This window comes from Parus major, chromosome 2 (genome assembly GCF_001522545.3).
Source record: "Parus major isolate Abel chromosome 2, Parus_major1.1, whole genome shotgun sequence".
Lineage (NCBI taxonomy): Eukaryota > Metazoa > Chordata > Aves > Passeriformes > Paridae > Parus > Parus major.
This window is the reverse complement of record NC_031769.1, coordinates 118,075,218-118,088,066: the sequence shown is the minus strand read 5'-3', so window position 1 is coordinate 118,088,066 and position 12,849 is coordinate 118,075,218. Positions and strand designations below refer to the sequence as shown.

General features: G+C 40.7%; 1 protein-coding gene across 5 annotated transcripts in view; it reads right to left on the bottom strand.

Annotated features, from left to right (window-relative positions):
- SULF1 (sulfatase 1) overlaps positions 1–12,849 on the bottom strand; it is a 122,665-nt gene that overhangs the window by 42,311 nt on the left and 67,505 nt on the right. For all 5 annotated transcript variants that reach the window (XM_019005696.2, XM_015619824.3, XM_015619818.3 and 2 more), the window contains exons 8-9: positions 3,035–3,186; positions 814–983 (exon numbers count right to left, since the gene is read on the bottom strand). In XM_019005696.2, the coding sequence (XP_018861241.1) occupies positions 814–983; positions 3,035–3,186 (322 nt within the window). The remainder of the gene's footprint in view (positions 1–813; positions 984–3,034; positions 3,187–12,849) is intronic.

The following is a 12,849-nucleotide window of genomic DNA, read 5'->3' as shown; positions in this document are numbered from 1 at the left end:
AAATGTACAATACATCTTTATCAAGATATTTTTTGTGATTTTTTCTTTGTTGTTGTTCTGCTGTTTCTTAAAGATGTGCAAAGAAAGTGTTTCAGAACAAATGGAAAGACAGGTCTACAAACCCATGGGAGTCACAAGTGCAATGAAAATCTTCCATAGCCTCCCACTATAATGAAAAGGACCCAGAATATTCAAGGTAGGAAGCAAGATGAGGAATCCACAGATGTGGACTATCCAGGGATTTTTACCTGAAGTTGCTTTTTCTTCTAGAAACAAAATGAGGAGTTGGGGTTTTTGTTACAGTTTAATCACGAGAAAAGATTAAACGTGTTATTTAAAAGTGCAGTGTGATAGGCTATTTTGGGAACCTGCCAGTATCTAGTTTATAAACAAATCTGGTTTGTGCTCAAAAGCTTCAAAAGGGTGTTTTTACTCTCAATGCATTCAGTTAGTTAGAGCCCAGGAAACGCATATCTTAGATGAAAACGAAGGAAGTAATATCTTTCCAACAGATCCTGACCTGTGTCTACATATTTTCAGGGTATTGTAAGAAGCTGCCCTTACAAAGCCAAATACTGACCTTTTAATCTCCCCCAACTTCCCAGGAGGAAAAGAGCTTCTCTCTGCTTTAATAATGGTCAGAGCTGTCACTCTCCCCCGCAGAAGGAACAAGCACAGCAAAAGAAACCAGCATTCTCTGCTTACATGAGTGTCTTATATTTGAATTCCCTGTTCCTGCAATGTCTCCATAAACAAATCCCTCACAGAAGCAGATACAAGGAGTGGATCTGGCAGTGTGTGATTTTGACTTACATATGCTGTGAAGCATTGGGGTACAGCTCTGAGAACTGCGGTGCGGAATCCTCGGGGCCATGGGGTGCAGCGTGGCTGATGACCATCATTATGGGCCTATGGGGATATATCCTCTTAGACATTCTGAAGTAATTAATGCTCTCATTAGTGATTAGGTCTGTGAAGTAGTCCTGGAACATACGATTAACACAAAGCAAAAGTTACAAAGTGCATGATTAATTAGATCACATACTATCATGTTATTATGTTATTTTTCAAGTCCTCATTAAAGCTCAGATCAGGAAGTAGAAACATACCATCAAAGAGACGTATGATTCGAGGGAGCATAGGGGAGACTGAGCAGTAATTATTTTCTTAAGCAGGCAATGCCACATAAAATGAGACAGTATTTTGCAAATCAGATACAACAGAAAGTATTAAGTAAATTTGATTACCAAATTTGGTAATATAATGCTAAGTAATATTTAAAATGACAGACTGTGCTGCCAAAGGTATGTTTCTTAAATTTCATTGATAAAACACTTCACAAGGTAATGGCTCACAAATAACATTGAATCTTAATCTGTTTTTATGTTTACATAAACCTTTGTTGAACAGTCTTTGTTCAGACTATACTTTTGCATATGTACAAAGTGGAAGACAGCTACAACAGGCAACAGATTGCAAAAAATCTTAATCAAAGACATTGCAAATGAGAATGCAGGGAGCAGTTGAATTCCTGCAGGCTCTGTTCATTTAATTGTGCAACTTTAAGCAGTGCAGCTGCTGAGATTAAGGTTGTGACTTGCTAATAAACTGGCTTAACCCACAGCTAAGGTGGCAAATGGAAGCCTACAAGGAAAAGGGAGGAAATGGAACTAAGAAAAAAAGATGAAAACTTAAATTAAACCACCTGCCACCTTGGAGTATTCACTGTTGGCCTGGAGGTCTAGCTTGAGCTTCATTGAGAAAGTGCTGAGACAATGTTTGTAATTTCAAGCACTTCCAGGCATGACTAATCTTATGTTGTGGATTCGAGGCCCCGAACAGCTGCAAAAGCAGAGCCTGAGGGACAAGGTCTGTGTCGCATGTCAGTGCTAGGACAAGCCAACCAGCTGTGACCTCCACGCTCACCCGCTCCCTGTCCCTCTGCCCCTTCCCCTCTCCTGCAGCACACTTGGAACACGCACAGTAGCGTGGCTGCTACAAACCCTGCAAGCATATGGATGAGACAGCGAGTGATCTTTTAGTTTCCAAGATGGATAATGAGTGCCAGGCTCCAGGGTTGTGATAATTTCTGGGTTTGTGGCCTGTTTGAGTGAAATGCCTGTATGACAGCTCTCCCAAAGCATCTACTCCCCTCCTGTTTCCCTGTTTATTCTAGCTACATACAAAGGGTGTGTAAGGAATGTATAATTAACCAGTATTCTATATTTTCTTTTTTTCACTCGGTATAATCAGTATAATGTAATTTCTATGGATGGGAAAATCAGAAACAGGCGTCACTAGCTTCCAATAAAAACTTATTACATGGGTCAGAAACCACAGCTGCAACATCTGTATCATCTTCCTTGAGCTGCAATTTGAGGAAATTCCAGATTGCTTTCTGCAGGCTGGACTGTCTGAGATCTGCCCTCCTAAGCCTTTCCAAGAAACTCCATGGCAGTGGGCAGGTCACCTTGGCATACTTTCCACACTTTGTCAAGAGCACAAACAAGCTCTGAACTTTTCCAAGGGCCGTGTTCTTGCCCTTATCGACTCTCATACTCACATCCGGAGTCTGGCACCCCAGGCGTGCAGCCTTTCTTTGGTGCGTACTCGATAATGGAAAACAACATTAACCAAGGCTCTTCTGTGGGTAATAACTGACAACACTCTGCAAACTTTAAAGTCCAGTAGCATAAGGGGCACAGTTCTTTTCGGGAAAGGCTTTTATTTACTGTTTGCTTCTGCCACTAAAACATCACATCCTGTCAGGGAGAGGGAGGGAGGGAGGGAGGGAGGGGAGAAGGGAGGGAGGAATCACCAGGCTCAGCTGAAGAGCCTTGGTAAGATTCTTCTGTTGAGTGGTTGAGTGATTAATATTCTCAGGTGGAAATTGATCTGCAATGCCCTGGAGAGAAAACGACATCTCAATTTCATGGTTGTAGTTGGTTAATGAATTAATTATCTGGTTAATTAATTATCTGAAAGTTATTTTTATATGGATTAATCATGTGGCATTTATGTGTCTGGAAAATACCTTTGCGTAATCAAATCCATGCTTCTCTTTGTTACCATTGCGAGAAATGGTGTAATTATAGAAGCGAGAGTTCTTCACTAATCCAACCCACTCTCTCCACCCAGGAGGGATGTAGCTGCCATTGTATTCATTGAGGTATTTCCCAAAAAAAGCTGTGAAGTAAAAAAAAAAAAAAAAAGAACACACACATGCATGAGGCTTTGCAATCCAAGTCTTTTAGTCTGAGTCAAAAGAACGTATGAATGAAGAGAAAATGTGTTAGAATGAGTCAGAGCTGCTTTACCAAAAATCTTCCTTTTATAGCTTAGAGGGTTTTGAAATTAAAATAAGTTATTTCCAGGGTTTTATGAGAGTTGAAAGCCTTCGTGACTCTATTTTTTATTCTTAATCTCTTGGAATCTAGTGTTCTTGTGAAATATTTTTAGGGTTTCTTTTAGAAAGAGTATGTTGCTCTTAGTTTCCACTTGAATATGAAATAAAAATTCAGTGCCCAGAGGAAACACCTGAGAAACACCTTGTGGTTTTAAGCAAGTCTTGTGATGTTTCAGAGCTTGTCTTCTGGCTTTTGAAAGTTCAGGCTTGCTATCCTGGCTGCATTTGATAAAAGGTCTGGGAAGCACAGATCTCCATCCCATTAGGACATGTTTGGGTAGAGAAAGAAGGGGTCCCCACCCTGCTTTTCTGCCACATCATCTCTAAGGCAAAACTCACAAAGAGGTAAAAGCTTGGAGGTCAAAATCCTCTACCTGGCCTGCTAAACTCCATGTCTTTTCCCTTTAGCTCAAAGTTACAAGTCAGAACCCACTCAGACTGAAAATTTCGGCCTTTGCCATAGGTTTATCGGTGCTCCTGCCAATTCCTCTGCAAGGAAGTGGGAAGCAATGCTGCAGCCTCCCAGCTATCTGGGAGTTGTGGATGGCTTATGACAAAGATACACATACAGCAAAAGCCAGCCAGTTGCCCTTGGAAGGGAGCATTAATGCTGGCATGGGACCCTGGCAAATACAGCCACATTTCTTCTAGGGAGAGAGGGATATGGGAGATCTCTAGCTGCTTGTGAGCTGGATAAAATAGATGGGTCCATCCTACTTTTCCACTGCCTGAGAACTGCAGTGAGTAAAAACACCTGATTAGGTCTGCAATGTGGGTTTTTTGGGATTTATTGTCCCCTGTTCAGTCCCAGCAAGCTACTGGAGTATCTCAGTATCTTCACACAGTATCTTTACTCTTTTAGTTTTCTTGAAGTTTAAAAGCCCCTGGAGGATCACCTGTGCCAGCAGTTCTGCTGCCTGTGTCCCCAGCAGTCTTCACACTCCCGGTGCTCACAAAATCAGACACCACTGAGGAGGAGGGAATGACAGAGACCTCTCCCTTTATAGAGACAGAGCTCTTGTGGGTGATAGCTGTCCCCCTCCCTGCACTCCTCACAGTGCCCAGCCCCTGTCCTTGCTTCCAGCCCCAACTCAGCAGTCAGGCCAGTCTGCAAAGAGCTGCTGACCAGAGATGCTGTCCCTCAGCTGGGCAGTGGGACATACCTTGAATCCCTGTACTTGTTTCCTACTAGGAAATGAAGTCACATTGGAAAACCTCACATCCAACCCAGACACATTCAATCTAACCAAAAAAGCACATTTGTGGAAGGGCTCAAATAATTCAGACCTGACTGATGTGGGCATGGTGAACTTCTTGTGAAAACTGGTGGAAAAATCAAAATGTTCATAATTAAGACTTGTCTGAGGCAACATAAAGATGATGCAATTCAATCAGGGAACTGCCAAATGCCAAATGTAACCAGAGATTACAGTCATATATGATGTTACTTTCCTATACCACGTGGAATATGACATATAAACAAGGTCTACAGACACTAGACCAGGCTTCCAGCTATTCTTCCCACAGCCACCAAGAAAGCAATCCAATCTGTCTCCTTTTTATCCTGAGGCCTACCAGAAATCAAGAACTGGGTGGCAGAGGGCAGGGAATACATGCCCACTGTTGTCTCCTGGAATAGAAACCTCTCATACCTCTCATCTAAGGTAGCCAAACTGGTTTAAACTCTCAGTCAGATGTCATGGGAAAGTACATGGGTAAAGACTGAAATACTGTGAGAAGGGAAACCAAGGAAAAAGGAGAAGGGGAAGACAAGTCAGAGAGAGACAACTGTGAAGAAAAGTATGGGAGTGTGATGTAACTGAGAGAGAGGAAACATTGTTGAGACAAGCAAAACCAAAGACAGTCTGTGGTTACAAGGGAAATTTGAGGTCAGCCCTTTTGAGTGCTATCCCAGGTCTACCAGCAGCTGCTGTATGATTTTGGGGAACCTCTGTGTGCTGTGCTCATCAGTAAAGGGCTCTACTGCCAACCTGTCTCTCATAAACATCAGAGGCTTTCAAATTGTGAAACAGAAATTATGACAATTTATCATATAGGATGGTTTGATTGCCCCATCTATTACAAGATTTGCTCACTCAGAGACCTGGACTCTGCTATTTACAGTCTTGCCAAACTTTAATCATTAGTGGTGATAGTTTCCGTGCTATCTGACTCAGGCTGTATTTTGCTCTGTGGAACCTTTTAGCCAAACGGTTCAATTATTTCCAAGAAAAAGACTGGGGAAAAAGTAATGGGTTCACCCATTTAAGAATAATTGTCAAACTTTTCTCTAAGAAGTTCTAGTGTCTGTAGGTTTTGATGTAGGGCCTTTGTAAGTAACAGAGGTAGCTATGAAAATCTGTCTCAAAATGACCAAGCTCAGAAAAACTGTAGCACCCAGATGATTACTCCACCTTCTTACTTTAATGTCACATCAACACAGTGGAGTGTTCCTTTATGGATTTAAGACTGTTCCCAGAAATTTAAAAAAAAAATAAAAATTTTGGCATTAAAACAAAAAGCCATCAAGTTCTCTTCCTCCTTCTTACTCTCACTTTTGCTATTCATTACCTGAGAGAAAGCCACCAGCATAAAATGAACAGATGAAATGACCTGTGGTGAGAATAAGGACAAGAATAGATAAACTGAATTTGGAAAAGAAGGGATGGCATGAAGCTTGTAAGGGTGAATTAATCTTGGGATTTCCTTGCTTTAGATTACTTGATTTTCTGACTCCAATAACATTTTGTTGGATACGGCCCCCCAGAAGGTATTTCAGTGCATGTTACGAGACTTCAGATTGACAGCCTGAACCATTCACCTTTGTGTTGGTAATGATTTAGTATTTTATCATAAAAATAATCTCAGTGCTGTCAAGTTTTAAGGAGCTCCCTGAGTGGCAGTTTGCAGAAATAGATGTTTGCCCCTGTTGCTGTGTAAAGCAGTTCCCATGTCAAATGTCCTGAGTACCAGAAGAAACAGTGGCTGTGATAATGGATTGCATTTGCCAAAATGTTTTAATCAAGAATGGTTTATTGGTCATGAGCTCAAGAGGATATGAGTAATTAGACAGATGAAGGGAAAAGCCAGGCTTTAACTGGAATACAAGCATTCAGTCCTTGCACCATGTGGTCTTTTGTGTACTACTGAGAATAGGACAGGGCAAGTGAATCAGAACTGGGGCCCAGAACCTGCAGTTTGTGTCTGGCCCTTCAGGCTCTGAGTGAAGACAAATGTCAAAGGCACAGGTGTGTCCATGGGACCAAATAACAATCACCAAGAAATCACCATGGGTGTCCTAGTTATTTTTTGTTTAACTAGAGGATGGTTAACAAGTAAAGCACTATGGAATATGTCACAGAACTGCCCAGGAACTGACACTGTGATGTGTCACCCTGAAAATTAAGCCTTCTGATAATGTTTTCATAGTTTTAGTTACTTTCCCATGAGAGCCCTATAAACATAAGTTGTTTACCATATTCCTTCTAAGAAATGTCTTTTGATGGATGTTTCTCATGACAAGTCTGCTTGGAAAGGTGGTAACTTAATTATCCAATCCCTGGTCATTGTTGAGAATCTATAAATACTGGAATCAGAGAAAAAAATTTTTTTTTGTTCTGACATCGAGTGTTTGTGTAAATCATTTTGTGTCCTTTAGCGACAGTGATGTGCAGATGTCTTCTGGGTCTTCACATGCTTGGCTTGTAGAGTCAACCCCCATCTTTAACCTAGCTGTAGCCCAAAACTTGCTGAATTAGGCGCCTGAGAACTGATTGGGAGCCTCAGCTTCAGAAGCTGTTTGTGCTCAGTAGTTTGGGTTTAGGAAGGGTTTTAGAAGCCAATTCTGCTTGTAATTAGTAAAATGGAGATTATGACTCAGTGGGTAAAAGCCTCATTAAAAAGTAATGCCATTTCAAGGGACATCTTTTCATTATTATGTGTAACAGCCCCCATAGGGATAACAGGAAAGATAAATGCTTACTTTTGCATTTTAATAAGACAATTTTTATCTGCATTCGGGCAGTTTTGCTAACTGTTCCCAGGACACGTTGTTATTTTCTAATCACGTGTAGTGTAGCTTAGTATACCAGAATAATTTTATTCTGTATTAGAATGTTCAATTATGTTTATGCAAACAACAACACATGGCATGGTGAGCAGTTTTACAGATATCTATGTGTCTCTGGTGGGGCTGCAGAATATACATGTCTGGTACCTGACATGAACAGATGCCTTAAGACAGGGTTTTTTTTTTTCCCTTTTACAATTAGCTAATGATTTCTATACTGGACTGAGAGATCCATAGAATTGCAAAGGGTGAAAGGCAAATATAATTTGATCCAGGGGATCTCTAATCCTTACAGCTGATTGTGACTCAAATTCTTGTGATTCCCAGGACTTCTTTTCCCAGCACTTTTTACAAGCAATTATGACTAATGTTTACAGCATTACACAACAGAGTTAGTCCTGTGGAACTCCTGTCAGCATTAAATGGATTAGTGCACAGGTGAACTGGGCTACATCTCCTAGTGATACATCTCTGCAGTTCCATGGATCAAAGGACATATGTTATGTTCTACACACTTGTTATTTGTTGAGGCTTATGGGAACGTTTCCGAGTTAAAACAAATGCAAACCTTTAAAAAGCCACACTGCAGAAAGGTTTAGTCACCATGACCCAGACAAGAGCTTTAAGTAGACAGCCCACTTCCTTTAACAAAGTCAGGAAACCATTTATAGGAGTTGCAAGGCACTGTTTATATGACATTTCAGGATTCAAACGCAGAGATTCTATGCTTCTGTGGACAGAACCCAACATAACTTCAGCTTCTGAATCATTCCAGTAAATTCCTCCTTCCTTTCTCCCCATTATGCAAGCCATAGATTCAAACCCTAGAAGTTTGTTTTTTCTCTTCTGTTGAAAAATTGCAGAGGATTAGTGTACCACATCACTGAAGCACAGAAAGCCAGCTCAGTATGCCAGCACTGCCTAGGAAATGAAATAAGCATTGTCCCAAAAAATATGCTGAGGAAACTGAGGCACCAAGAGGTTAACCTTCAGCTAGACCTAAGTCATGCAGGAAGCCTGTGGCATTGCCAAGAATATAATTCAGATTTCACGGTTCCCAGTCTTGTAACTTAAATGCGGTAGAAAACCTCAGGTTTTCTACTTTTTTCCAGCTTTGTGGGTCTTTCCCAGTCGCTGCCAGGTTTACCATTGCAACCAAAAAAATCATTAAGGATTTTATAACTCAGCAGTTGCAAAAGGCATTAGCTTATAACTTGATATAGCAATTGTTAGCCTGGGTGATGTCTTTAACAAAGCCTGTATTATGGGCCAAGCTGGTAGCACTTTCCAATATTGATGTTGTCTGACACTTCTCATTATAAGACCCTGTTTTCAGCTGCTTATAACTCTTATACTTGGATTTAAATTTTCCACACTGGATGTCTGCCTCAGGCTGAACTTTTTGAAACTTTTTAGCCCAAACAGTAGCCATCTTTGAGAACCGCAGTAATGGTAAAGAAATTATGCTTAACATCTGAAAAAAATTATGTGAGATTTCATTTGATAGTACTTACATGCTCTGCACCGAGAGCAGGAACTCTGTGAAAGGCATGATGGACTCTGTCAAGGAGGCATCTATTAGAATCCTTTGAATAAAACCCTTCAATTTGCATGTGCTGTAGATCTGGGCGCTTCAGGATATTTATTCCCTTTCCACCTGTGAGTGGTGTCAGTAGGTGGGAGAAAGTTGATTGAAATGCAAAGGGCAGGAGGTGACCTGATAAGGACAAGCAGTCTTGGGGAATGGCAGGAAATCCAGAAAATGAGAGGAGGGGGGGAAGAAGCAGTGGGGGCTTGGGGGCCCAGGACTGGCAATGTCAACCAAGAAATGGGACAATCAGTGCAGAAAGGAGAAAGAAGCTGATTGACAAGGGGGGTGGGAGAAGCAGATTTGCTGATCAGGCTGGGAAAGGAGATCGTTAATGGTAAGCAGTGGGAACAGGACATGTCTGTCAAGAACTGACTGGACCTGAGAGAGGAGGGAGGGAGAGAGAGAGGGAGGGAATGACTTGAGCACAAACAAGCAGAGAGCAGAGGCCAAGGTGATTTCTTCCAGAGCCAGAAAACTGAGGAGCAAACACTGCACTGCCTAATGGGGTAGGATGGAGGGAGTCAGAAATACTTTTGGTCAGAGTGGAGGACCTAACAATGTCTGAAAGGACACCTGAGTCTCACTGGTTCCTGCCTTTCATAAGACATCTGAAAACGTATAGCAGCACGCCCAGCCCCATGTATATGATAAAACCCAACTTTGCTTAGTTTCTCAGCAAGTGAGGAGTGGAATGTGGCAGATGGGATATGAGACCCCTCATCCTTGCTGATGTGGAAACCAGCACTGTGTCTTTTGATACAACTAGTCTATCTTTTCAAACCGAAAAAATTTCACCCTCCATAAAGTGGTATGTTGTTATGAAGTCAAAGACTATAATTTGGCCATGTGAACAAGAGATGAAATGGTTGCATTGAAAATGTTCTACCAAGATTTTCCTAAATTAAGCACTTGAATACATAACTTGCTAAAAGTCTTTCAATGTGTGGTTTTCTGCGTGATATTTCATAGCACAGAATTCTGCTTTAAGCATAAGTAGGCAGATACACCGTGGTTTTTTATGAGGTCCTGGACAGAAACCAAAAAAGTTTCACTTCACATGATACCACAGAACTAGAAAATCCTGCATGTTATCCTTTCAGCCTTTTTCCTCTTCTACATTTCACTTTCTGTGGACTATGTGCATATGTCCAGCATATTTCACTTTCATTTATATATTTTTTGTAGATAGAGAGTACAAATTATTCTGAAAAGTGATACAGATCTTTAATTATTTAAAATATTTACAGATTAAATTATGTTTGATGTCTCCCAGAATATTTCATACCAATTAGGAAAGAACCTGAAAACTCAGAGATCTCTCTCTCTTTATTTTCACTTTAGAAATAATCTGAAAACCAGGACTTATTCTCCACTCACGCATTCCCACCCCTGTATCATATTGTGCCACCCTCTCTGCTTTGAAAGGGTGCATGAGGCAGGATACAAATTAGGTCACTGAAATGATGCAGATTAAAAATAGCTTGTGCTGGCAGTGATTTGTACTGCAAGGCAGTGAACAGGAAACACACTGGCTTTGCCTCCAGAGGAAACGTTGTCTGCCTACACCTTCAGGAGGCACAGCTTTTGCTCTCTTTATGAAAGATTAACATGTCCCTGTGTGTCAGAATGGAATGCTGCACAGTTTAAGTACTCCTGAGCTTTCAGCTTCCTGTCATCTCAGTGCTTTATTAGTTCTTTGTTCATTACACTAAGAAATGTACCCATAAGTGACAGATGTCAATGGACACACTGACATGTGCTGTTGAACACATTAGCCAGTTGTCAACTAAGTGACCATTTCTGTTCATCACTGCACAGAAGTCTGTGACTAATGTCAAAACATGCCAGATAGGGGCATCTTGGTGTCACTCCTTGAGTTTGGAGTTTTACAAATGAAGCCATTTAGGAATTAACATTTGAGCAGCTTAACTTTGCATGTTATCATTTTTGTCCCACAAACAACACTCGCATGCATGAATCTTGAATGTTATTCTAACCAGTTGATACATCTGAGCAAGAAATAAAACACTGGGAAACACATCTTCCCAAAGACAATTCCAAAAGGTTCAAGAAAATAATTGCCTAATTTGGTGATCCCTGTTCTTTCAGGTGGGATTCCATGAAGGGAGAGCCTGGTCCTGTGTTTGGCATGGTGCTATGAGACTGTCAGCAGCTGCTGAGCCAAGGCAGATTCCTGCTCTCTCCTGCACAGTTACACTCGCTGTGAGGGGCTAAGACGAGAGAGGATTAGAAAGTAGTAATTCTAAAAAATAACATTAAGCAGAGAGGGTTTAAGTGCGTAGGTGTGTTAAGTCAGGGTAAGCTTTTTAAACTTATACTTCTCATATTTGCAAAGGGATGAAACTTCAGCTGGTAAAAAATGTAAAATCCTGCAGAATGCAAAGTATGACCCACTACTTAAAAATAAAATGTTAATTTTGAATGTTGGCTGTTGTCATGTGATGGTTTGTCTTCTAAAATACCAAGATTGTGCTTGGCTGCTGCTCGATGATTAAGATGTAGCACAATCCTCCTTTCCTACTAATGAAGTCAAGGTTTCACTTCTGGGGTTTTCCTTTGTGTTTGTGTAGGTGAATGACAAAGGGAACCAACAACAGCAAAGGGCACATCTGAGAGGCAAAACTGTGTGCCGTAGGACTGGGACAGAGCAGTAGAAGATAAAGAAATTATGAGATTGAAAGAACAGCAAATGACCAGCCAATACTTTGGAAAGCACAAAGCAAAATCTCTAACTGCTGCAGTTAATAAATTTATAAGTTATTCTAAATCTAAATAGCTGAAGGAATATCTACTGACATTAAAAACTTTGAGATGAAAAAAAACTTCTCAAGCTTTTCTCACAATTTCCAACAAATTTGAAAATGAGGGACTCTTTTTCCTCTCTAGTGTGAGTGCCTGGATCCTATGTAATTAAAACAAATGTCATTGCTGAAACTCCCCAGAGCTGCTTTATTTTCTCTTTCTACCTCTTTACTGTGTGTCTTCCCTGTTATGTCCTACAAATTTAAATTTAATATTACCAGTTTTGTGGACAATCAAGAAGCTGTGCAGGTGATTAATTGCTGCATTAACATACACCCTGTGAGTAAGGTAAATGTAAACATTAAAACATCCTTAATAGTTTTGGAAAATTATAATTAGAAGCAAAAGTGATTTTTTGTCTTGGTGCTGTTATTTCTAAATATTGTTTGGCCTGCTACTGCCCAGTATTGTTACTAATTGTTTCTGCTGGTGTCCAGCACAGTGTCTGCCTATGATTTAGCACTGACATACAATCTTCCAAAAGAGATGTCTCCATGAAAGGCAACGTTGCCCTTAGTTCACATCAGAGAAGAAGAATAAAATAGAAAAAGGAAACAAAAAAACATTCTGTCCTTTGCCAGGCTTCCCCAGTGGCTCTAATTATAACTGCAGTTTATTAGAGCATGCTTCAGACCTCACTTTAAAGGGTGTGCTGTGCTTGTGTGGAGTCCTCGTGGCTTCAGCAGAACTCCCCTCATAACACTCTGCCCACATGTGATCAATTGAAATACAGAGGGCTTACAAAAGGCTGCTGCAGGTTTAGACAATGGATGCTTTATAGATATTGAAAACTATTTAGAGAGAACAGAAGTGAGGGCATTATAGAAACACTCTCCCACCCCTATATTTCCATTGACATATATTCATTTGATCCTATGCAAAAAATGCATAAATTGTCATTATTACAGCATACCAGCTTGGAGGTATTGTACATTGTCTCATCCAGACTGGAGCTCTCAG